At 43.6% G+C, this 26,933-nt stretch overlaps 1 protein-coding gene across 2 annotated transcripts in view; it reads left to right on the top strand.

Annotated features, from left to right (window-relative positions):
- Positions 1-26,933, top strand: part of LOC126544501 (uncharacterized) — a 69,375-nt gene that overhangs the window by 30,727 nt on the left and 11,715 nt on the right. For both annotated transcript variants that reach the window (XM_050191844.3, XM_055061777.2), the window contains exons 6-8: positions 2,794-3,051; positions 16,656-16,908; positions 17,493-17,581. In XM_050191844.3, coding sequence (XP_050047801.2) covers positions 2,794-3,051; positions 16,656-16,908; positions 17,493-17,581 — 600 coding nt within the window. The remainder of the gene's footprint in view (positions 1-2,793; positions 3,052-16,655; positions 16,909-17,492; positions 17,582-26,933) is intronic.

Raw genomic sequence — 26,933 nt, 5'->3', positions numbered from 1 at the left:
AGGGAACCCTAAAGGAAAGAGCTGCCTTTAAGAATTCCAGCATTTTTTAGATGCCTGTGAAGGCCCAAAGACAATGCAAGATGAAGATGCCCCTCCATCCTTTGAGAGGGTGCAAAACGTCAATGATTATTCATATGGTCGCTCTAATGTTTTATGACCACTCAGTGACTGATTTATCAACAGCACCTGGTTTCTCACCTGGTTTCTCAGAAACTCATTCACTCACAAGATTCTGACAGGAAATTTGCGGGAAGAAAGGCTTGTGTCAGGGTGGTACCAAAAGCACACACTCCTGAGCAAAAGTTGTGGGGAAAAAAATGTGCGATCGGTAAACTTCAGACAAAGTAATGATTTCTTGCAAAGAGCTATCACTGGCGATGAATTTTGGATTCACAGATATCACATAGACCTGAAATCACAAAGCAAGGAGTGGAAAAAAAAAGATGAGCCAAGGTCAAAGAAAGCCTTGGGAAGAGAAGCAAAATCGGTGATGTTGATCATGTTTCTTTACTGCCATGGAATTGTGCGCCATGAATTTGTAGTTGAAGGTCAATTTGTCAATGCAGCTTTCTTAGTGGAGGTTTTGGATTGTTAGAAATACTATTGTCTGCATGACATATCACCAAATTTGACAAAATGGGAGTGCTGGATTCTCTATCATGACAATGCCCCTGCACACTGCATTGCGGGCGCGTGGGTTTTTGGCACGCAGTCCTATCACTGTACTCAAACAACCTCCCTACTTGTTGGATTTAGCACCCTGCAACTTTTTTCTTCAAACGCAAAGTGGTAATATGTAGGTGGAATTTTGGGGATGTTGCAAAAAATAAAGTATTATCACTAAAGTGCTTGAGAGATGATTTCCAAGGGTTCTTCCAGCAATGGAAGAAGTGGTGGAACCAGTGTGTAGTGTCTAATGGGGAGTAGTTTGAAGGTGACCACATTGATGTATTTAAACTTGTGAATTGACAATTCTAAAAATGTTACTGCACAAGCTTTTGGAACAGACCGCGTGTACAGATTAATCCCATTGTTATAACCAATAAATGTTATAACCGGATTGCACAAGAAAAGCAGAAGAAACGAGCATTGAAACATTTCAATTAGACAATAAGAACAGTCAAACCTTCTTATTACTTGTTTTAATACTTGGTTGTAACAAGACCCGCCACAGTGGCTTAGTGGCTTTGGTGTTGTGCTGCTAAACATGAGGTCGCAGGATTAAATCCCGGCTGCCACGGCCGCAATTCGATGGGGGCGAAATGCAAAAACGCCCTTGTCCCATACATTTGGACACATTAAAAATCTCCTGGTGGACAATATTAATACGGAGTCCCCCACTACTACGTGCCTCAAAATCAAAGCGTGGTTTTGGCACGTAAAACCCCAGAAATCAATTCAATTACATGTAACAGTTACAGAACTTTTGTGTGCATTCTATCATAAAATAAACTACTAATAATGTTCCCATGCCACATTATTGGCTATAACAATTAAATTTGGCTTCTGAGTGTCTGTGCCCAAAGGAAAATCAACGCAGAATCCTAGGGAAAAAAAGATGAGCCACTCCACCTGCCTGTGTGCTGGCATGCCTGACATGCCTGACAAGGCAGAGGCGTGTGAGGGTTGGGATCTTAGTGATGCGACAAAGGCGTGCTGTGCAAGAGTTGTGCATGGTTCAAAGGCGGGTGTGGCCAAGGCGGGAGGCATGCAGGCGAGTGCAGTGGCTCTTTTTCCTTTTTTTCTCAGTCGTGTTGCATTCTTTTAATGCGATAGCGTTAAGGGCCCTGTGTTGCAGAAAATCTGGTGTTGTCGCTGGCGTCTCCGGCCGAGAAAATCATCTCAAATCATGCATCCCAATTCAAGCCGGCCTTCCGCGTGGTGTATGGACGTTACTGTACTAATTGAATTTCTCAAAGTAAGGTGCATCAGAAAATTCGTAAAGTATGACTTACGCACAACCTACAGACATGATAGCATCAGATTGTAATTTGAATATACGAGAAAACATAATTCTGTTCCACAGAAACTCAAACACAAACCCCATTTAACGCGATAGCATTTTCCAGCTGCCGTTTGAGGTCTGTCTTAGTAGGAGTGGTGCTGCCTGCTCGGTTCCTTGCAACACCATCAAAAAAAACCCACAAAGCTTGCCTTTGTGCACAGCGTTCACCGCCAGTGTTTCCAGGAAAACATTAGTTACATAAGCTGCAGTTGCCGGGAAACGTGTGAAACAGTAAGGGATCTTTAATTGCTTTCGCATTTCTCTTGTAAAGGCGAAGCTTAAGTGTCCTCCGAAATTTGTTCTTTCGACCTATGCACCCATTTGTCAGGTTTAATTGTCATAGCCAATAACGCAGCCTGGAAACATTGTAGTAAGCAATCGGGGTAGCTATATGGGCTTGTTGGCATGGCATAGTCTATTTCGTTGTTGCACAAGCTGAACGACAGGGACAACAGAAAGGCACATTTGACAACCACACAGCACTAGTCAATAGAGTCAGTAGTGCTGTGTGGGTGTTAAACATGCCTTTGTTGTCCCTGTCGTTCAGCTTGTGCTATAATAAAATAGATTTAGCAAGTAGTTTATTTTACCATAGAACACACACAAATGTTGACGGTGCATCAGCTTCTCATTGTTATATCTGATATATTGTTAAAACCGGTATTGTTATAAGTAGGTACAACTGTATGTGCAAAAGGCAGCTGTTGTGAAATCAACAGTGGTCAACATGAGGTCTTGCATGCTTTGTCTGTGACCTGCTTATCTTTGTCTATGACCTGCTTATGCAGCTGGGTTGCAAGCCTTCCACCAAGCTACCTGGAGAATGAATTGGTGGGCCCCTTTTTTGAGCCAACACCATGTGGAAAACCTGGCTTTGCACCCTCGGCTGCTGTGGTGCCGGAGACGACCTTGCCCTTGGCGCCTGATGATCCTCGTGTGGGGCTGCTGGCCTTCTATGGAGGTGGTGCAGATGCCCCGATAGCCTCAGCACCGCCTCTTCTGGCCCCAACCGTTGGATCCATGATGCCACCTATGGTGGGTCCCAGGTAAGGTTGTCTGGGACCAGTCATGTCAAATTTATTGTTTTTTTTAGCATGTTTCTCTGTCATTCCTAGTGCAGATCAGTACATTTTACAATAGTCACTGAGGCCAGAGTGAAGAGAAAGGCAGCAGGATGTGAAGTCGACGGGCAGAGGCAGCACATCAGGTTGATCTTGCCCCATTTTTTAATTTTTTAAATCTGGATGAATTTATGAAGTACAGTAGAACCTTCTTCATATGTTTTGGAAAAAAACATCCTTACCAGGAAAACATGCAATATGAAGTCACCAAAAAAAGAATGATTTGGTAGACTCATATGTAGTTGACATTTATAGAATGTGAAGCGTTGCGTGAATCGTCAGAATGAGACGCCGACGTGCACCGATCTGGTGGGGCTTGAGCAGCCTGAGACGTGCATTGTTATTTTTGTGCCTTTGGCAAGCTTATGCTTACGCTTCTCGAATACGGGCTGGGTCAGCAGATTTTTTGGGTGGGACATTTTGGCGAGAATTTTTGCGATATGAGATGCTGTCTTGCATCAAGCTGGTGGGACCCAAGAGACCCGAGAGCATTTTGTTGTTTTCTGTTGCGTTGTGTTTTAAAGAGCCCCTCACCAGGCCACATAAAAAATTTTGGTTATGCGCTGGAAGTTGTTACATGCCCTGAAGGAAGTATGCTACTGCAATAATTTTTCAGATTGGTTCATTAATAGCCAAGATAAAAATTTCAGTGCCCCAAAGCCATGATTTCAGGAGGCAAGCGTCACTGCTAACATACTTTCTCCACTTGCCCCCATCTAGCTTCTGCAAGCGAAATTCCCTACGCTCTACGATACCAGAGCTGGAGGATCACGGGATGCATACGGCCTGGGTCCCACCTTCTCTTCCCCCCCCCCCTTCTTTTGCTGTGCGGCCCACTTTTGCTGACGGTCTCGCCTGCGAGCTGTTTTGCTTGTCCCGTTTCGCACAGCGCATGATCTTGAGAGGTGTGCACGAGATCACCTTAATAGCGTTATATGTCAGTGCTACAAAATGAGGCAGGTGAAAGCGGATCACAGAGCATGATCGCGTGCTGGAACACAATAGAAAATGAGTTTCGTTCTCTACGCAACTGCACGACATGGGAACAAGCAGACGAAATGGAAGTACCCTATTTACCCAAATGTAACGCGAGTTTTTTTACCAAAAATACAAGTGAAAAGTCACCCTCCGCGTTACATTTGAATACTAGGTATAAAAATGCTAAGGAAGGCACCAAACACTCATTATTAAGCTCGCTTAATGTGCCGCATTTACATGCGTGTCGATTGACCTGCTCCTTCAAAGTCGCGCGCTCCAAATTCAGCGGTCAACCAATACGCAAACCACGGCCAGGGCGAGTCGCGAATGCGGTGCAAACTCAAAAAAGGCAGAGCAAACGACACCAACGAGAGTGTGCCAGCGACGTGTCACCTTGGAGGGACCAAACGCGCAGGTGAGTGTCGAACAATTGGCGCGCGAAATGGACGCGCCTCTTTCTCACCACTAGGTGATTCTAGTGACGTAGCGATCCGTTTGGGCCACTGGCACTTGGTCTTGGGCACTTGTTTCCACGATAGTACCACGTGACCTACGCCACGAACTCCTCAGGCAGTGCATAGCCACATTGTTTGTTCAGCGCTTCGACACGTTGGTCTGTTCTTGCCTGCTTAGTGTGCCTACATCCAAAATGGCGTGCTCTCACACTCAGTGTACCGCTGGCTTCAAACGCAATGCTATTCTACTCGCCAAAAAAAAGTTGGTAACTCAGCGGCCGCAAGAGGCCTGGACATCAACGAATCGACGATAAGGGGGTGGAGGAAGCATCGCCAGGAGTTGTTCAATTGCAACAGTCATAGAAAAGGTTTCCGTGGGCCCAAGAAAGGCCGCTTCCTGGATTTGGAGCGTCGTCTTGCGGACTTCGTTGGTGAACAATGCTCTCGGCTTCTTGATGTGAGCATTGAAGTGCTTCAGTGCAAAGCACATGAACTTGCACGAGACGTGGGTTTGGCGCCAAACCAATTCAAGGCATTGCACCGCTGGATACAGAAGTTCATGCGAAGGGCCAGTTTTTCCCTTCGACGCACCACCTCGATTTGTCAGAAACTACCCGAGGACTTCGAGTCGAAACTTCTCGCGTTTCAGCGGTATGTCATTGATCTCCACGGCTCTACCAACATGCCACTTGGACACATCGGGAATGCAGACCAAACCCCCGTGTACGTTGATATGCCAATGGTTAGAACAGTGCGCAAGTCTGGTGAACACGAAGTTCGGATTAGAAGCACTGGAAACGAAAAGAATCGGATAACAGTTATGCTCGCATGTTTGGCTGATGGTCGCAAGCTCCCTCCCTTCATAATTTTTCGCCGGAACACTATCCCGAAGGAAACATTTCCAAACAATGTTGTCGTACGCTGCCACGAAAAAGGCTGGATGGATTCGGAACTCGTCATAGATTGGATTTCCAGTGTTTGGGACCGAAGGCCAGGTGCATTGCTGCATCCAGAATCAATATTGGTGCTGGATTCTTTTCGAGGTCACCTCACACCCGGCGTGAAAGAAAAGCTGCAGCATGACCGAACGCATTTGGTTGTTATACCAGGTGGAATGACGTCCATTCTTCAGCCCTTGGATGTTTGCTTGAACAAGCCGTTCAAAGATTGCTCGCAGCAGCTGTATTGGGACTGGATTAAATGTGTATCTACCTCAACACCTGCAGGGAGACTGAAACGCCTAAGTGCATTTACTGTTGCCCAGTGGGTTTCAGCTGCTTGGTACAGGCTGTCTCATGAAATAGTATACTGCGCATTTAAGAAATGTTCTATTACAAATGCCCTTGACGGAAGTGAGGACGATCTGCTGTGGAAAACAACTAGTGGCAAAGAGGAGTCCAGCTTTTATGACGACAGCGACGGCGACATCAGTGGCGAGGACGAAGATTAGGCGTAGTTTGCAGGTACCTCAGTAAAGCTGCTCTCGACTTTTCCTATAGTTTGTTTCCTGCGTTACATTCGTGTTCTATAGTTTCGGTTTCTCGCATTACATTTGCATTTTTGCGTCTTTGATCAGGGTCGCATTACAATTGGGGTCGCATTACATTCGGTTAAATACGGTACATCTCTCTTGCTACGGTACTTTCAGTTTGTATATTTTGATTTCTCTAAGCTTTAATTCATCTATTGAAGCAAAAGATTAAACAAATACCGATGTTGCCTTGCATAATTAATAATTCTTGAAGTCGTGTATCACTATGAGCGGTGCAGCACCCGGGAGAAGGGCAAATGGTGTTTGCTTTGAAATTAGGCCCTTTCCGCAGTGTGTAGCGGTGTAATACTTTGCAGGCATGATCGTTAGCATGCATTGTATGAGCTGTGCTTGTCAGCTCAAACTGTCCAGACCTGGTCAGGGGCCCTTTGCCATTTTGAGCTGACAAGCACAGTGTATACAATGCACGCTAACAATCGTGCCTTCAAAGTATTACTACACCGCGATAAGAGCTTAAATTTCAAACCAAACGCCGCTTGCCTTTCTTCTCATAGGCGCCGTGCTCCAAGATGGGGGGATTACGTATGTCATCAAATGCATCTACATACATGTAGATGCTGTGACGTCGCTCATTGTGACACGTGACTCTTTGAGGATTATTCAAGGCAACATCTGTTATTTGTGTAATCTATTGCTTCAACTGACGAATTAAAGTTTAGAGAAATAATGCAACACACAAACCGAATGTCAGCGTGTTCTTGTTTTACTTCGCACCGCAGCAAGAGAGATGTACTTCCATTTCGTCGGCTTGTTCTCACATCATGCAGTCGCACGCGCTGAGAGCGAAACTACACATTAGAGAGTTCTAGATTAGGGGGCCCCAACACTTCTGTCTTCCTAATCTAAAACTACCATGTTCTAGCACGCAATCATTCTCTGTGATCCACTTGTGTCTGCCTCAGTGTTCGTGTAGCACTGACTTATGCCGCTAGTCAGGTGTTCTCGTGCACAGCGCACAAAATCATGCGACTGTCAGCAGAAGTGCATCAATACCAAAAACCAGGGGAAACAAAAAGGCGGAGCCCGTAACATGTGTCGCGCGATCCTCCAGCTCCTGTATGGGAGAACACAGGCAAAGGATTTTGCTTGCGGAGGCTAGACGGGGCAAGTGAAGAGAGTGTCCTTATTGGCGGTGACACTCGCCTCCTGAAATCATGTGTTCGCGGCACTGAAATGTTTAGACCTCGACTATTAATGAACCAATCTGAAAATTTTTTGCAGTAGAACACTTCCAAGAGGGTATGTAACAACTTCCAGCGGATAACTAAAATTTGCTATGTGGCCTGGTGAGTGTCCCTTTAAGATGGCAATGGGAAACTGAAGCAAAATCGAGCTGGTGGGCAATGCCAGAATACAATGCCACCAGAGCGAAACATGATTTCGCTTCACACCACCTGCAGCAGGCAACGGCAATGTGTTTGGGTTATCACTTATAAAAGCATGCAGTACACTTCCAGCTGCACTAAGCCACTCATGCTGAGACAGATAGATGAAGATGCTTATTGTGATAGGGTTGGTGGCAGTAACTGTGAACGTGATACGAATGTGATGTGAATGGCCCGTGAGTAGATTTGCTGTCACCAGAAAAGGAAAGTGAGTACGTGCCGGCATTTTCACGTGTAGGCTGGCGAGTACTGTGGGAAAGCTGCCATGGCGGCTGCCTACTACTCTCCATCCTGCATGCCGTGTGTCTTGTTGACATGGGATCTAGCACCTGGAAAATGTATCACAGTTTGATGATGTACTGAATATTGATGGCTGAAAGATTACGTTTTCTGGGAATGAGTTAAGCTGTAAAAAAGAAGTGCAACTGCATTGCTTCATTTTTGTGTTGTCGAGCACAAAACTACACATTAACACGAACATTGGTGCCAGGAAATCATGTGAGTATGGTTCTACTATGGCTGCAAAACCCCACTTTATTGTCCCACGGACATATTGTCTGCTTTTTGAGATAAAGCTAATTAAATCTTGTAAACCCTTCAAGTTCATGAAAAGTTATTTGTCTGACAGATGTGTAATTTATTTGTAATTTATTTTGACGTTGATGTTAAAGGGAAGCTGAAGAGTCTGTCGAATTCAATAAGACGCTCATATACGGATGCGGGAACCTTATAAACCATGTAGGTAAAATTTGGGGGTTTTTTTTTTCAATTAGGAGCGACGTAATCGTCGGTTGAAATTGCGCTGTAGCTCCGCCCCCCCCATCGAATGCCGCGCGCTGCTGCTGACGATGCGAGCGGAGACCGGAAACCGCGGTGTTGTGACGTCAACTCTAGTGTTTCGTTCCTTCACAGCGTCCGCGACCGTGCCTGACCGCGCTTGTTTCTGCGTGCGTGCCATCGTAATCTGCTTCGATCGACCCTGCATTCCTTTGTTGGTGCGTCTGCGTGTATGTAGAGTGGTAGTCAACGTGCGTGGTAGTCAACGTGGTAGTCAACAGATGAAGGTCACTACACGTACTGCATGAACCGGGAAGCTTTTCACGCGTTTAAACCGTCTTTGTAGATTGCCGACAGCTTTGGACAGCGCACAAATGCCAACGATCGCATCCCCGCTTACGTTCCACGAGGAGGCATGCAGGAACACAACACTACAGTTGTTTGACCGGAAACGAGCTCACTAGATCGGCGAAAGATCGGCGAGATCACTAGATTGCTTTGCAAAAAACATACTCACCAAAGAGCATTTCCAACACGAGGAGATCCCAAGACTTTGCTTTTGTTCGCGTCGAAAGCACTGCTCGCACCAGCATCGTTTACTTCTTCGAGAGGCCGGCTCTTCGCAATCGGCTCGTACATGTAGGGAGTAACGCCGAACTCCTCAGAAAAACGCAGTCTCTCTAAATTTTCTATAACCGTCTCGGAAAAACAGCACCAAACTACCTGGCACCGCGCTTCATGTGTAGCGGCAGCGGTCGGTTACTAGAGTTGACGTCACGAGGCGCCCGATCAATCACAGGCGGAAACGAGACGCGTGAGCTGGGCGTGTGCGCTGCTGCACTTTTCGTCGAAATAAAATATATTTGCGCTTTCTTTCGCTCAATTTCGATACGATATTCGAATTCGGAGGGTTGAAAACCGTTATGTAAAGATGTTCACTCATTTTTTCTGGAAAACCTTTCAGCTTCCCTTTAAGCTCTTTTCACGCACTTTTCTTTTTTTTTTTTTTTTTTGCTTTCAGCTCATTGGCTAACTGCTCCCTTTCCGAGCACAGAATTTTCAAGAAATCTAGTAACATTGCAAGTCACACAGAACACTTGTTGCTGTAGGCACAATGTCTGTCTGATATATTAACTTTTGCACAGCCCATACTTCTATTGTACTTTCAGTGGGTCACTAGAAATGTTTGTCAGCTTATTTGACGAAACCCTGTGTGGTTTGGCTTACCGCCTCAGTCTCTTCCTATTACAGAGAACATCATAGGCAATGGCCACCAAAGTCATATATAGGTGGTGATTGCCACAAATCATTACAAGGCATGGCATTTCAAATATAATCCACCCAATAAAACTGCTGCTGTATCCATTTTGTCTCTTTTTGTGTGTATTGAATCAAGACTGCAGTTTGAAAGCTTCTGAAGACAATCTTTTACAGAACACTAAAGAAATCTGTCTTTATGTGTGCAGCAAAAGGAAGCTAAAAAAAAAAAACTCGGAACTCTGAATTTTTTTGTCAATAATAAAAAGCACCCTTGTCTTTGATGACAAACTTCTAAAATGCCTACTCTTATCTATGCTGTATGTTCTATGTTAAATTAATTTGCTCCTAGGTAAGCTAAAGCAAAATGCACATCTGCACTAATGGTTTCCTTTTTGCACTACAACTGGCACATTGAGCTGTAACCAACCTCCCCTGCCATTGCACATGGTCTTCTCAGGAACCTGTAGTTAACAGATAGTGACTGCCTCACAATTGAGCATAGTGTGTATATACTAGTGTGTAAACAGGGTGTCCTAGCTAACTTTAACCAGAGTTTAAAAATATGTGAATGCCACGTAGCCGGACAGAACCAAGGTGATGTTGTTTTCCATTTCTTGGAGATACTCAGATTTTTTTTTTTCATTCTGCCTAATTAGATAGTCTTGATTAGTTAATCAACTTCTCAAATACTATAATTTGATGAGAAGTGTCAATGAGAAAATTGTAGAGTGACATGAAAAACTCCCAATACAGCTTTGTGTTGCTCAATACGTGCTACATAAGTGTTTTTCTGAGCGTGAAAGAAGCCCACAAATGCACGCAAAATTGCCGCGTGACTGGCCGCTCGAGGCACTTTGCGTGTATTCACCGGCGTGTATTCACAGTGCCAGTTTTCCCTCCGATAAGTTGGTGTGAAACTATGATCTAACCTAACCTAACATATTGTCATTCTAGAACATTTCATGTCATGTATTTTAATAGAAGTATGTGCATAACATTTGAAAAGAACTAAACATATGGGAGGCCTGTGCAAGTGTTCATGTAGGAGGCACATAGTATAAGGTGAGGATGTGAACAATGCGGCAAGCTTTTATTGTAAATTGACTTTCTACTAGTTGTTTCACGTAAAAACAATGCTGTGCTGTAATACACCACGTGCTTGTGAAGATGTATTCAGTTGCATTCTAGACATGCAAAACATCCTAAATAAGTGCTTGATATGCGGTGCCTTCAGAGTTGGGCTTTCACTATATTTATTTAAAATGGGATGTTAGCTACACAAATGCGGCTCGCACAGATGGTTTACACTTCTTCATGGGCACATTATTCATGGAAAATTACAATCTGGAAGTGTTTAAGTGAAACTTCCATTACCTACCTCTTTCATTTTTACAGTTAGGGTGTATTAGATAGTTTGTGAAAAGTAAAATCACTGATGCAAATCTAATTTAGGATATGTTGCATACATCTGAAAAACTTCTTATTGAACCTGTGCTGTATGTTGCAATACTAGTGTGCGTAAAGCATTTTAGTAAAACAAGTTGGAAGGTAGAATGCTCGGTGTTTGCTCTCGATATCAGTAAGTTTTCATGTCGTTGGTTCGCTTCTTTTATTGTTTTTCTCAATGTTTTATATCGGGCATTTGTTTCATGTAACTGGATAGCTGCTTTCTAAGTATGCTAGAGGTGAAATAGTTTGTTCTGGTATCTGACTTTTCTGTACGGAATTCTAGCATAGTCCACATCCTGTCAACTTGACATAGCTTGCTGACTAATTGCAAATTCTTAATCAGTTCGGCAGCTGTATGCTTTTTATGATTCTGAAGATGCAAAGCATTTTACGAAACTAAATTTCTGATTGACAGAATTAATTGGCACCTGAAAGGAATATTGGGATAGTCAATACAGTCATACAAGTGCAACTTCATTTCGTTTGATTTTCTACGGGGCTTCCGTTTTAGAATAGTAATCTTGAAATTTGTCACTCAGTCCGACCAATTTTGCATTCTGAGGCAATGATGTCAGTATGAAGGTGCACCCTTAAATGATGCAACTTGTTTATTTATTCAAATAACTCACAGGCTCCTTTACATGGAAGCATTGTGTGAGTGGGACAATATACATGGAAATCGCAAAAGCATAAGAGCAAATACATCGGTTGAAGCAAAACGTTGTGCAGTTATTAGCGACAAACAGCAGACAATATACTCTTAAAATCAAGGAAAGCAGTTATACAAATTTTAGGTTTTAGAAATGTGGCTATATAAAAACAGAACTCAACTTGGCTCAGAACTTAACAAGAGCACAGTTTCATACATGTAATACAACATTAGAAAACATATTGTTTTGGTAACAGCACATAAAAACAGATATTAGGTACGTATGGTGGTCATCATGTTTTTAAGGTTGTTTCCTCTCTCCCCCTTTTCTTTTTCACCATGCATTTGCAAAAAACGCAACTGTTATCAGCTCCACCCTGCTTTCAGACTGGCACACAGTGTGTTTATGAGCACAGGCATTCCTACCTGAGAATGCAAAATTAGATGCACTAGATAGCAAACCTTGGAAGACAGAGCTTATAGAAAAATTGAAGATGAACTTGCTTTAGGATACGACTGTCTTAGTTTCAAACATAAATTCATTACTTTAATTACTGCATTTATAGTGTACAGTAAAGTTAATACAGTTCAATTTCAATATATCATTGTTGTAAAATCAGCACGTCGGGGGGGGGGGGGGGGGGGGGAATGCGAAAACACCTGTGTAACTTAGGTTTAGGTGCACATTAATGAACCCCAGGTGGTCCAAATTTCTGAGCCCCCCACTACGGCGTGCCTCATAATCAAATCGTGGTTTTGGCATGTAAAGCCCCATAATTTTTTTTTTTTTTTTTAGCACTTGACTATATAGACATTTCTCTATGTTGAAGCTCAACCTTTTACACAAAGTACAATCATTGGCCAATTCTCTTTTATTTGGAAGGGGTAGCACAAAATGTCCAAAAATATCTAATCTCAATGCCAAAAAAAAAAAAAATGTTTTGTTCAACTTGAGAGCCAACGACCACTTTTTTGGGTTTGATGCTATGTCGACGAAGTCCTCTTCACAGTTGCCATATAACACATAAAAAGCTAAAAGAAACAGGTCCAATGCAGTGTGGTTGTTGGTGTAAACAAAACATTTATGTTAATTCTTCCGCGATGGCTTGCGAACATAATCTCTAGTGTTGCCCAAAGCGGTATGACACCAAATGCTATGTTCACTGAACCAAACTGCTGCTGACTGCACAGTCTGACGAACACAGCATCAAAACCCATTGGACGCTGCAAAAAGAAAAGCTTCCCTTTCAAATCGCATGGAAGCGAGGCAACAACTTGAATTATGGCAACTTTCTTCATGCCCACCACATTTTCTCTTTGGAACGTCATGCACACATTGTTGCCAAAATTTAGCAATATCAAGGTGTCCTAAATTTAGGTTGCTGGTATGCATTGGTTCAACAGAAGTCTTATAACATCAGTTTTTAACAGAACATCCACATAGTTTCTACCGGTGCTGCAGGTAAGTGCGAGCAATACCGAAAAATTGGTCGGTTACTTATATAGAAAACTTGTTGCAGGAGTAGTGCGCTCTCTGAAAAGTGTCCGTTAGATTAAGCTGCTTTTGCTGGGAATTTGTCCTTTTCTTCAATGAGTTGAAGATAGCTTCTTTCGACTTCAAGATCACGGAGAGCAAGCTCTATTGTATCCCAAGACAGGTGGCAGCATCCTTTTTCTCGCCTGTCGAGGTTGTTGCATCATACAAGCCTTGTCCGCAAGCGAGAAGGCATTGCGTTTGGTAGTACTAGCGCATTACCGCACTCATGCTTGTCACTTGCCACACAGTGATAAAAGAAATTGGATGCTGAAGCAGGGTACTCGTGGAGTACGTTAATATGCTGCATAGAGTGCACAATACAGTGTACCAATACGTGTGCCCCCCGGTGCCTCGGCTCGACTCTGCACTCGCCAGCTTATGGGCTCCGAGATAGGGCGGTGCATCTCGGAGGCCATGACCAGCTAAATTAACTGCTGCCAGAAAAGGCACTACTTCGCTTTGGCAGCCATACACTCTTGCCCGGTGTGCAATTTGAAAGATGCGTTTGCAAACAACTGCATGTAATTCAACAATTTCACCACTGGCACCTGCATTAGTTTCCATTTATTACCTCGGTCTTCCTCTATGCCGTCAGCAAAATTTTATGTTGAAATAAAGCATGCTTATTGTATTGAGGCTAAAAATGTAGTGCTCTATGGACATGTTTTAAAAGTTAAATACTTTGGTATATAGAGGATTTTATTGCGTTAAATTTTAGTTTATCTAGGTTTTGCTGTATACACTTTCTGATTAATATCTTCTTCACACGGTGTCCGCTGTTGTGCAAGCTGCATTTACATAGTTTGCATAGCGTTTTAAATAAAATTAGTGATAGCTTTAACATGACATGACAATGTTTGTGTGTATTGTGGGGAGTCTTGCATGTGCTCTTGGGACAAAGGAACGATGACAACACAATAGTGCAAACAATCACAAGGGCATTTATTGCACCTTTCATACACTAATGCCTGCTAGCTGAATTGCTATCCACAGAACATGACGATGGGTACGTGACATATCTAGGAAGTCCGATTCACCGTGACTAGATATAGAACGAATATGTTTACCCCATGCTGGACACCAACACCCGGTTGTTCACATGCACGGTCATGTGAACAGTGGTGCGTCTGAACAATCATGTTCGTCCATTCCGGTGTCTTGCTCCTAGGCCTCGCGAGACGGTTTCGCAGAAGCATGGATCGGCACACGCACAGAACGTCCATGCCACTTGCCAACCCCGAGCCAAAAAGGAAGAGCCTACTCCCTGTCATGTCTGACTAACCCCGCCGTTAGGTGACGTTAGCTGCGCAACACTCGCGCCATCTCGTAATATGCTGCAACCACACCAGCTACGGGGAAAAGCCAGACTACAGGAGGCATGAGAGCCATGCGGTGAAAACGAGATCAGGGGACGCGTGAGAGTCTAGCATTCCCACAGTATGTATGTACTCCCCTTAGCAAAAGTATACGACCAAGGGATTATGCGATAAAGCAGATTTTCTTCTCCACTGTGGGGTTCTCACCCGTGCTCCTGGGACAAAGTAACGACAACACAGTAGTGCAAACAATCACAAGGGCATTTATTGCACCTTTCATTGATCAATGCCTGCTAGCCGAGTTGCTATCCACAAAACATGCCGATGGGCGCTCGACAAATCGCGGAAGTCCGACTCACCGCGACCGGATAGCGAGTGAATATGTTCGCCCCATGCTGAATACCAACGCCTGGTCGTTCGCGCGTACGGTCACACGAACGCTGGCGTGTTCGAACGGCCTCGCGAGACGGTCTCGCAGGAGCATGGCTCGGCGCACATGCTGAACATCCGCGCCGCTTGCCGACCCGTGCCAGAGAGGAAGAGCCTTCTCCTTTCCGCGCCCAAGTAACCCCACCGTTAGGTGGCGTTAGCAGCGCAAAATTCCTGTCATCTCTAATACTGCGCTTCAATCATACCGACTGGTGCGGGCATCAGGCCACGCGGAGAAGCTGGATTACAGGAGATGGGAGCTATGCGGGGAAACAACCTATCAGGGGACACGTGAGAGTCGCGCATCCCCACACCGCAGATAGCGAACTTTTCAGTGCACTCGTCATCTTGTACGTCTCAATTACAAATTCAGCAAGCCTGTGGCTCACATACGTTTGCTCACGAGTACACACGATTCATTTCAAAATGAGTTATATGAAGCTCTTGAAAATTGCCTGCAGCAGATAGCACAATTCTAATGAACTTAGATTGCTCAAAGAAGTGGACAACACCTGCTCAAGAAATCTAAATGCATGATTGACTAAGTTTCACTTACTTTTTAAATCATCTGTTTACAGCACATATTTCAGATTATAAATTGTAGCTGGTGAATTCGCAAGGCATATCAACTTCAGGAGAAATTCTGAAGACACCGATTTTTGGTTGTGGATTACTAAAATGTGTCGCAAAATACATTGGCATTCCTGTTATTTTTGTCCTGCAATCTATAAAAACATAGTTAACAAAGTGCATTTCTTCTGCAAGTTTGATGGCATGTATCTCAAATGTTCCTAGTTTCAAAATTAATCCCAAGTGGATGTGCTTTTAGAACTTCTTGCCTTCAACTTGTGAGCTTCAATATGCGCCTTAAAAGTTGTTAGTTTCAAAAAGTGGCAGATTCCACACTTATGTTCAAATCCGGGTTAAGTGAAGATTTCTTCTATGTTTGTGGAAGTGCTAAAGCAATAGTTATGCATATGTAATACTAATTACAAAAAAATGTTTGTACAAAGTGAAGCAAATGTAATGTAATTTTATTCACTTTTTTGTAGCCGGCTTCAATTTTCTGTTGCCGATTTATTGAGTTTTGTTCTGCTTAACTTCGACCTCCTGTTCTGCTTGTTTATTTGGGACATGCTCTTTCTGGGACATTGGCCAAGAAGTTGTCTATTCAGTGGCACATACACAGTGACCCAAGTTGTCTCTTTCGGCGTGCCTCATAGTCAGATCGTGGTTTCGGCGCGTAAAATCCCATGATTCTATTATTTGGGCACACACCCAGTGGTCCAAGTAGTTGCCTACTTTGCAAGAAAGTACCCTCGAAGTGGGGGAAAGATGCAAAGAAAGCTTTTAAAGAAGTAAATTAGTGTAATTTTGTTAGTTACGCATTTCAGTTTCCTTGTGCACGTAATGTCTGCCTCTTTGAGCAGTCCAGCTCAAGAATAAGAATTGCACTATCTGCCAGTGGCATTTTTTAAAAATGCTGCATTGCTCATTTTTAATTACACAGGGTGTCTGTGCGTGTGTTTATGTAAACTGAAAGTTGTAAATGCCAAGACTTCCGTTTGAAAAATGTAGTAGCAATCGTGTGACCAAAAGGGAATACTTATCAAAAAACACAGTTAGGTCAGCGAAATGTTTTACAATAAGGGGAGAGACAATTGTGAATCTCTGGTGCATGTATTTCACCATAGCATCAGGTGTTGTATGCAGAAGGTGTAACACATTCCCTTTGTTGGCAGTGTGAACTGTGCAGGTCAAGGCACTGAGCATGCAGGGCCATCGCCCTGCAACTCTCCTCTATCCTCGGCACCAGCATCGCCCTACGAATCACCGCCCACATCAGGCTGCAACTCACGGGCCACATCTCCGTGGACTGGTGCTGCTGTGACCAGGATGCATTGGGATGGTACACCATCATCAGTTGAAGAGCTGCTACACCGAGCACATCTGAAGAAATATTATCATCTATTTAAGAACTGCACACTGGATGATGTAAGTTAAGTTTAAGATATGCATTTTGGCAGGATTGCCCGTCTAGTTGGGCTAAATAAGTTTATAACGTCTCCTACCAAAAAGAGGGAATTAATAAATGCAAGGTTGTAGAGAACTGAGTTGCTCCTTCCTCCGTCATTAACCCCTGAGGAGGAGCCAAGTTGGCCTCAAAATGTTCGGTTTAATACATTTTTTATGTTTCTTTGTATGCCAGTGAGGCCACAGTGATCAAGTAGGTGGTGTTCTATGAGAAGTTATGCATGGACTGTGTCTGCTATGAACCATGTCTGCTGGTAACCTGTTGTTGCTCCTATTTCTGCTCTCGTGCGTTGGCTGCCTTTTGCTTTACTGCAAGTGCACAGATAATAAAAACACATAAGGTGGTAATGCATTGGATCAGTCTTTAAATGGCAGGAGAGGGATTCTTAAGGTTTCGGCAGAATTGATTTAGGTTTTAAATTGCTTTGTCTGAGCTTTGTTCCGCTTTTCTCAATAGTGAGAACTTAATAGGTATGATAGGGCAGGCTGTATGCTATTCTCATAACGGCCTAAGCATAATTTATTCTTGCTGCATTTGGTTCCAGGTTCTAGCCATGAATGAAGAGGGTATGAAGCACAAGGGGCTTCCAGCCAGTTGTTCAAGGAGACTGGTCAAAGAAATTGCCTTGTTGAAGTAAGCAACTCTTAACCACTTACAAAAAGTGGTGTAATCCTCTAGTCTATATTCTCCTCACAAGCAGAGGATGCTTGCATATTAAAGTCTGCACGTGATTGAGTAAGGAGTGGAGCATGTATGCGTAGTGACGGATCATCCCACATGTTGTGGGTGGTTGTTAGTGGTACCGTGTTCCATTGCTAAGGCTGCATTGCAGACCAGTCTGCGAGGCAGATGTCAGGCTGACTGACAGGCTATCTGACATTGCCTCAGGTTGGCCTGTAAACCTATACTCCCAAAAGCTGCACTGGAGTATTGCTTTTGCACCGATGACGCATTGCGCCCACAAAGTCCCCATTGCCATCATGCCTTCACTGTCAAGCTCGCAGTGTTAGAAAGGTTGCGCGGTGGAGTGACGATGCCTCGGGAGCAATAGAAATCCGGGACGAGCTTTTTTTTCTCTCTTGCTGGAAGGTGGCATCGCAAAACCCCATCATTTTCTTTTAATGGCTAGTGCACTTTTTTTTAATACTAATACAGTGCGGCACGTACACCACAATATAAAAATGTCAAAACAGTCAGTTACAAGCAGCCTTCCAAAACAAGAAATAAGATTGTAGAAACTTCACAAGCTTGCACAGCTTCTGCGTCTTGTTTTCATCAGCCTTTTGCAGCTGCTTGCAGTACTGTTGCATTCTGATGCCCACCTGATAATGTAGCACTTGCATATAACCATATCAATCTTGTGCTGACCACAGGGAAAAGACTGCAGTGTGCCCAAGCTGCAGCCAGAGTTATGAATTCTGTGTTCTCCAATAGATAATTCGAAAACTCTGTACCTGGTGTTACGTCTGCCCTGGTACTGTAGGACACGGGGGTGCCAGATGAGAGTCTGCTTCTGAGATTCCTGAACGAGCAGTATAGCTAGTGGTGCCTTGAGTATCTGACATTGATTCCTTGCCGGCAACTGCACAGAGCTTGAAACATCGCCATCAGTGACATGGTGATTTTTCCTGATGAGAGGGCAAATGCAGTTCCCAAGCGCTTTTATTTTTTCAGTCTTAGTCATGTGTCTGGGGCAGCCCGGAAATGTTGAAGGGGCATCTTTCAGCAAAGCAGCCCTCCTCAGCCCACTTGGAAGAACTTGTCCTTTGCATAGTGCTTCCCACTATTTTCTGCCATATCACACTTCAAATCTTTGGTGGAATAACGTTGTGTGAAACTTTCAAGCCATTCTCTTCTTTTGTAGCAGCAAAAAAAAACCTGCGTGCACGACTTCTGTCCCGAGTTACTGCGGTACAAAACACTTCTTGCCCATCTCCTCTCCATTCTATGAACTTACTCCAAACTCATAACGAAAAGTGTGCTCATCAGCAATTAAATGCTACCACTGCACAAAGAAAAATGGCTGATGATCAGCATACCACTCAGCAGTGATAAACAGTGAGGTTAACTGAGGGCACACTAGGTGCCTCCTGGCACCTAGTGTGCCACGAGGCACCTAGAGTACTATAGGCGGAATGTCATTCCACCTGCCTAACACCTTGCTCAAGCCATCTATTTTGCTTTCCAAAGATGAAGCACCAGCAGAGACAGCACACCAATGAAGGAACAACAATGACAGGACAAGGTGCTACTTGCAAATGTACCTTGAGGTCAAAAGCAGCTGAATATATAGCCATGGGGAGAGGGAGAAGAAAAAGAGGGAGCACTGAACATGTGAATGCACATGTGCTTGAACACAGAAGATGTATAGGAAGGGAATCATAAGATTAACCAAAATCTAATGCCTATCTAGAAACATGCTTTCATTTCTGTAAATATTCAGAGACGGAGTGCTGACATAGGCGTCCCCTCTTAACCTGGTTGGCCTCCAACAGTTCACGCGTCACAGTATCCTTGCTTTTAAACATGATTGTTATATCATAAAATCTTGCTTCACATACTTGCCTATTTTCATTCCCGGAGGCCTTGCAATGAAGTGGCAAGTTTGAGTCATAACCATTTTTCAGCGAAAGCTTGTGCTCCCGCGGGCGCTCATTAATACAATGGCCAGTTTGGCCGATATACTCTTTCTCACACTTCAGTGGTATGCAGTATACAACTCCTTCACACTTCACCAGGGTGTCTACCAACCGGGAAAACTGGGAATTCTCATGTATTTTGAGTAGTCTGGAAAAACTCGGGGAAAACTCGGGGAATTTGTGCTCCTATCAGGGAAAATTAGCTGTAATTTTATTGAAAGGGTCGAAAGTCGAGGTAATGCTGGCTCGAGTAACAGACAGGAATCGTAATGAATCATCTTTGACGCCCTGTCGTCGGCTGGAGGAGTTGCCAGTGTACAGTCAACGACCGACTTTACGGATTGCCGATAATTTGGACGACTTTGCGGCACCACCATGTACCCCATAGAGTCAATGTATCAGAACGTCTGATATTTCGGCCATAAGGACTCTTCGCCGTCCGATTTTCCGGAGGTTTTGCCCTGACTGCAGGTCCGAAATGGCATTAATCAAAGCCACCACCGCTGCCATTTTGATTACCTTGCCGCCTCGAACCGGGGCTCTCGCACGCAGATCCGCTGGAAGCTGTAGCCACCACTGCGGCAACATTAGACCTAGCTGCTTCGACGTTCATTATTAAGCTTCTTGCCATTGGGTGCCATGTTTTTCATTGAAAGAATTCGCTGCTGTCAGCAATGGCACCGACTCTGCCTTTGTGGTCCTCGCAATTGGCTTAGAAGCTTGGAAAGCATGGTGCGTTGCATAATGCCAGTTCCCAAAAGTCAGCTTTGCCTCTGTACAGAAATCTTACTTGGTGAAGCATATGCCCTTAAGGGCAGGCAGTAAGTGACATTCGTTTATATTTCCAACTGGCCGATATTTCGGACGTTTTCGTGACCCCTAGGGAGTTCAAAAAATCGGATGTGGTCTGTGCAACTGATCAAGAAGATGAATCAAATGGTCCATGGGGCGAACGAGTGGCGGAAGGACAAGAACAGAAAGGACCTACGCATTGAGGAATGAACGGGAAAGGAAGCGTGCTGCCGCCGATTTGAAGGAGCTTGAGCTCAAAAAACAGTGTTGGCTGATGCCGAGATGCAGGTGTCCCCCATCCAAACCAAAATAAACTCTTCAAAGCAGTAAAACACAACACTGAGGTGTCGTGCGTGGGCTGAGAGTATGTCAGGACAGTTGAGGTTGACTTATGAGCTGTTGTGAGAGAATCTCAATTGTGACAGAGTTTGGGCCTCGTACCAATGAGCTTGCTATCAGTTGATAGAAATAGCTCATATTCGAAAATATTTGCTTCTGTATGCATCTCCTTTTTATTCGTATTTGAGAATGCCCGACTCGATTTGCAATTTTTTTTTGAAGACACTTTATTTGCTGTGCATTTTACTAACCCCTCGCTTCTATTCTCTTTTTGAATAACATAAACACTACTCCTTAGTATTCAAATTGGACTAAGTCGTTTTTCTTTCAATTTTTCGTATGCTTACTAGAGAGTGATGGCATCGGGCAATATGGTTTTAGCCCGTCTTGACATAAAACATAGTTCTGCATCGCTCAGGGAATTTGGCAAAGGCACTCAGGGAAAACCTGGAAAACTCAGGGAATTTGGAAATGTCAACTTGGTAGACACACTGTTCACAAAAGGGTTTGTATGAGTGTTCTATTAAACATACAAACCTTTTTGTGAAGTGAAAATTTTGTGAAGATAAAGCAAGTATAATTTTTTATTTGAATGATAGGTGGCACTAGAAGCTTGAGTTTTCCTTGTTGCTGTGTTTTTTGGCTGTCATCGCTCTTCAGGTGCGTGAATTTTGTTGCTCTTTCGCCACGAATTAGTTGTGTGGTACATGCAAAAATTACTTTTTGCACTCCAGTAATGCAGTTAGATCAATTGTAGATTGGTTTCGCATGAGAGTGAGCCATTGTTTTCAGCTACCTGCAAATATACTGAACATAGTGGTAGAAGACGTCCAGCACTGTTACAGAAACAGCATGACATACCTGTTCTTTCAGGTCATACTAGGCAGACAGCTCATCAATGGGAGGAGCTTACGCAAGGGTTGGAAAAATCTAGTATATCGTAAGAGACGAAGCAGGAACTGCTCATTTATGACAGGGTGCCAACAGACGTTGGTTCAGTAGGCAAGGGCAATACTCATGCACCACCACTACGTGCAAAAGATGCCGATGGTGCTGAACAACTTCGCAGGAAACGTGCACAAAGAGGCACAAAGCCTCTTCGCATTGCATGCTTTGAATCCATTCATAGGAGCTCGTAATCAGCTCATAGCCTGAAAGGATGAAGCCCAAGGTGTGCAGAGGGACAGGTGTTTTCCTGCTGATTTTTCAGATAATATTCTTGTACTAGGAAATATATATATAGTGAGTGTGTGTGTGTGTTACAGTTCATTTGGGAAAAGGTATAGCAGAAACCATAAGTAGATTTCTTGTGCCTGACAAAGGGTTAAAGGGTCCCTGAAACGGTTCGGACAGATTTTGTTGCACGGCTGCAGTAAATCATTTGCACCACAATTTGTGTGAAGCATCTCATATTAAGAGAGCTACGGATGATTACAAGTTGCCCTCCTTTGCAGCCATGCATTGTCTCCTCAACTCATCCGCCAAGTGATCGGGGCTAAGCTCAACCTTCACTGGCTCTGCGCCATGATGAGATGTCATGCCGTCTACTTTCGGTTGTCTTGAAGCAAGCAAGCGGAACCTCTCCAACCTCTCTGCCAAGCACCTGGCAGTCGATTCCAAGCGATAGCTATCGAAGCAGCGTGTGTTGCGAGCATTCTGTCGCAGCGGCGAGCATGTTCAGTATTCCGGTAACCACAGGCGAGCTTGGCATTTCGACGGATAGGTTGAGGCGTAAACTAAAGCCCCTGCATACTACTATTGCTGTGATCAAGGAGCTTTAGCGTAGACGTACATGAGTGGCCTGATTAGTCTGCACAGTCCAGCCACCTGGTGGCGCTGAGCTTAACCAGCCAAACAAAGAGCTAATATTGCTGTAACCAAGTGTAAAACATTTTAAACATGTAGAAAAACAATGTGTTCATGATTATGCTCCTGCCAAAAATTTACACCAGCCGCCAAATTGAATACATTTTGTTACTGCTATATTATCTCTGTGTTTGGTTGAGCTCTGTGCCGTCAGGTGGATGCACCGTGCAGACCTGCCTCTGCTCATCCCGTGAAACGCGCAGGCTGTCCACTTGTGCTTGCGTTTACCCATATACTGGACATGCGAAACACTCTTGTTGTTGTAATCCTCCAGCGTAAAGTGACAGTCACAAATGCACAAATCCTGGCGCCAATAGAATATCGACCATCCGATGCGCTGCAGCCACTCCTCTCATTTGCTGCCTTGCAGAGGGACACAATGTTGCTGCTTGACATATTGCCAGTCGTTACGCTTGCAGCCTACAACATAACAAGGGCGAACCATGGTGCTCGCGAAAGGAAAGATCGAGACCAACCCTGACTGCGAAGCTCTCGTCAACATGGAGCACGTAACACAAGCAGACGAGACTTGCTGTGTGCCAGAAGTCTTGAGTGAACTGATAAATTGTCCTTGTGCATTCTCTTTCTGTTACTTTCTTTTTTATAGAAACAAATTAACTAACATTCCAACTATGGCAAACAACATTTGTTCTCCATGAAGTTGGAAAAATTATTAATGTGCCCTGGGCAGCTAATCGGATAGCTCGCCCTACTGGCATCATATGGTCACCTCGCGTCACCTGGTCAGGGGTGGCGTGGTGCGATCGGTAGCGATGTACATGTTTAAAACTTTATAATTAATAATGAACTTTATGCGGGCCACTTAGATGCATCAATTAATGATCAGAAGGACCTATTTTAATGACTCAGTATGTTTGTACAATATCATCAAAATCATTTCGGGGTCCCTTTAAACTGCACTGCATACTTGGAGATATTCTTCTCTTTATGAAGTTATATACTGAACTTTGGTAAGAGTGAGACTAAGTGGTACCAAGGTCTTTGAGGAGGGGGATAAAGTGTCAAAGGGACTGACATTCGGTTTTGATTGACCCCATTATTTTATAGTGTAATGGTAAGCAGAATTTTTAATATATACAATGTACCTTGAAATAAGCATCTGGACACTTGGCAATATCAAAATTATTTTCTTATTATTATTATTCACATACCCTAAAGGCCGTTACGGGCATGACGTTGGGGCGTGGGGGGGGGGGGGGGTTAACAACAAGATTTTTCAAACACAATTTGGGGGGGAAGGCAGTATAAAACACCGTAATAAAGATCACCGAATACAACAAGACAATTAAAAAAAAGAAATGTATACATGATTGGAAAAAAAACGCTCGGTACAAAGCATGTAAATGCACTTGCAATGCGTCTAAGGCACAAAATTCTGTTTTTACTCGACATGCGTAAAACTGTGCTTCAAACGACTTACAAATGAGTCATGATCATGTATAGAAGCAATTTCTTTTGGCTGCTTGTTCCAGTGATAAATAGCAAGAAAGAGCGGTGATTGTTGAAGGAGATTCGTACGCGCAAACATGGGACGCACTTTGAAGAGATGGTTGAGACTGGAAAATTCTTTGCTGTGGTTTGATACGGGATGCTGTAAAGGATGACGGGCTATGATACAATCTGTGGAAGTGGGAAAGCAGTGCTAACAGTCATCGTTTTTCTAGAGAGGGCAATTGGAGGGACTGTTTGATAGCCGTGATGCTGGATGTTCTAGAACAGGTTTTAGTGATGAAACGTGCTGCTTTATTTTGTAAAGATTCAAGCTTGTTTATTAGGTATGTCTGATTGGGATTCCATATTATGGAAGCGTATTCAGTCTTTGAACGAACTAGAGCTGTGTAAGCTAATAGTTTAGTTGACTGATTTGCTAAATACAAATTTCGCCTAATGAATCAAAGTGTTTTACTTGCTTTCGAAATTATTTCATCTATGTGATCATTCCATGTAAGGTTTGAAGTTAAATGGTTGCCCAAGTATTTTAATGTAGACACATTCTCTATGCACATGTTGTTCATAAAATATGAACTTAAGTGAATGTTACTGGCTCTGGTAAATGTCGTTGTTTTTGTCTTAGAAACATTTATTTCCATTTGCCATTGCTCACACCAAAGTGAAATTTTGTTTAGGTCGGCCTGTAAAATATTAGTATCTTCAGAGGTGATGATCTGTCTGTAAAGAACGCAGTCATCTGCAAACAACCGAACCGTTGAGGTCAGGTTGTTACTTATGTCATTAATGTAAATTAAGAATAAGATAGGTCCAAGTGCTGAGCCCTGAGGAATGCCGGATTTAATTTGTGCTAAAGCGGAAAACTGATCACTTACGGAAACAAATTGGTAGCGATTGGTTAAAAAACTTGAGATCCAATTAACAATTTTACCATGTTAAGCCGGCTAAGTTTCATCATTAGGCGAAAATGGGGGACTTTATTGAATGCTTTCTTGAAGTCAATAAATATGGCATCGATTTTTGTGGAATCGTAAACAGCTTGATGAAGATCAGTTACAAGTTCAAATAGTTGTTTCACAAGAGCGTCCTCGCTGAAATTCATGCTGATTATTAAAAAAAAAGTTATGTTCAGATAAATATTTCATAACTGCGGAAGATACATGCTCAAGTAATTTACCTGAAATACTAGTCAAGGATATAGGTTTATAGTTTGAGGCCACTGATTGGTCACCTGATTTGTATATGGGAGTGATACGACCAATCTTCCAGTCATCGGTACAATTCCTGTATCTATTGATTGCTGGAAAAGGGCGGCTAACACTGGAGATATTATAGGCATAATCATTTTAAGCATCTTTGTGCAGATGCCATCTGGACCTGGCGCTGAGTTATTAGAAAGTCTATCGATGGCCCATTCTATTCTCTCCGGTGTAATTGTAAGGTCATTCATAGATGAGTTAATTGAAAGAAACGTAAGATCAGGTGGTATTGGGTTTTCGTTTGTGAATACAGAGAGCAATGATGATAGCACACTGTATAAAACTAAGTGGAAACAAATGCAGTAAATGTAATCAATGTGAATCAGTGGCATTGTGGCCTCGTCAGCTATCTTCAATGTATAACAGGCTACCGCAATAACTTCTGCATCAGCAAATACAGTAGAACTTCATTTTCATACATTTTGTAAAAAAAACATGAGAAAAAACGTACAAACAAGGAAAACGTAAGATCCAAAGTAACTAAAAAATTTGACAGACTCAATTATTGTTGACATCTACACAATGCGAAGTGTCGCGTGGATCGTTACGGCACGAGACGCTGACGCGTGTCGAGCTGGTGGCGCTCAGGTGGCCCGAGACGTGTTTTCTTGTTTTCCTATTGCATGATGTTTTAAGGGACGATGCTGGATGCCGCCGAAACGAAACATAATACGCACATCGCACTGCCTGCAGCAGGGAACGGCGGCGCATTTGGATTATCGCCTACTAAAAGCGCACAGTACACTACCAATGGCACTATGCACCACGCGCTGTAAAACAGATAGGTGAAGATGCTTATCCAAATAGATTTGGCGCTGATAGCTGTGAATGCAGCGTGCGGCGGCTCGGGCAGAAATTTGCTGGTACCGGAATAAGAAACCGTGCGCACCGTCGTTTTCACATGAGATGGGCGGCTATATACTGTTCTTGATCACACGCGCCTCGTACCTTTTCTTGTTCACATAGGATCTAGCGGCCGGAAAATGTACACAATCGCAGTCTGCAGCAGGGAACGTCCACGCGTTTCGGTTATCGCCTGTTAAAAGCGTGCGCTACGCTTCCGACGGCACCATGCTCTGTGAAACACATATGTGAAGATGCTTATCGCAATAGGATTGGCAGTGATAGCTGTGAATGCCGCATGCGACAACGCCGGAGAAGGTTTGCTAGCACCGAAATGAGAAACTGAGTATGTGCTGGCATTTTCACGTGAGATGGGTGGGCGAATATTGTGGGGAAGCTGCGGCAGCGGCCAGCTCTATACTATTCTCGATCACACACACCTCGCGCATTTTCTTGTTCGTGTAGATCTAGCAGCCAGAAAACGTATCATATGATTGCAGTTTCGCAACAGTACTGAACGTTGGTGCCGGAAAATTGTGTTTTCCAGAAACGTATGAACTGACAGAAAATGAGCGTAACTCTGTCGGGTCATTTTTTTTTGTTCTCGATTGCGAATGTTGGCGCCGGGAAAGCGTACGTAACGGGAACGTAACAACGAGGGTCTACTGTACTACGTCCTTTTTTTTTTAACATTCTCATGCATGTCAGTGCCATATTTAAGAAGGTCAGTGGTGCAGACAGGCATATGATTTATCGAATAAATTGTGCATATGTCCA

The sequence above is a fragment of the Dermacentor andersoni genome, chromosome 1 (assembly GCF_023375885.2).
Source record: "Dermacentor andersoni chromosome 1, qqDerAnde1_hic_scaffold, whole genome shotgun sequence".
Classification (NCBI taxonomy): Eukaryota; Metazoa; Arthropoda; class Arachnida; order Ixodida; family Ixodidae; genus Dermacentor; species Dermacentor andersoni.
The sequence above is the reverse complement of the archived record's forward strand: the minus strand, read 5'-3'. Positions and strand labels throughout refer to the sequence as shown.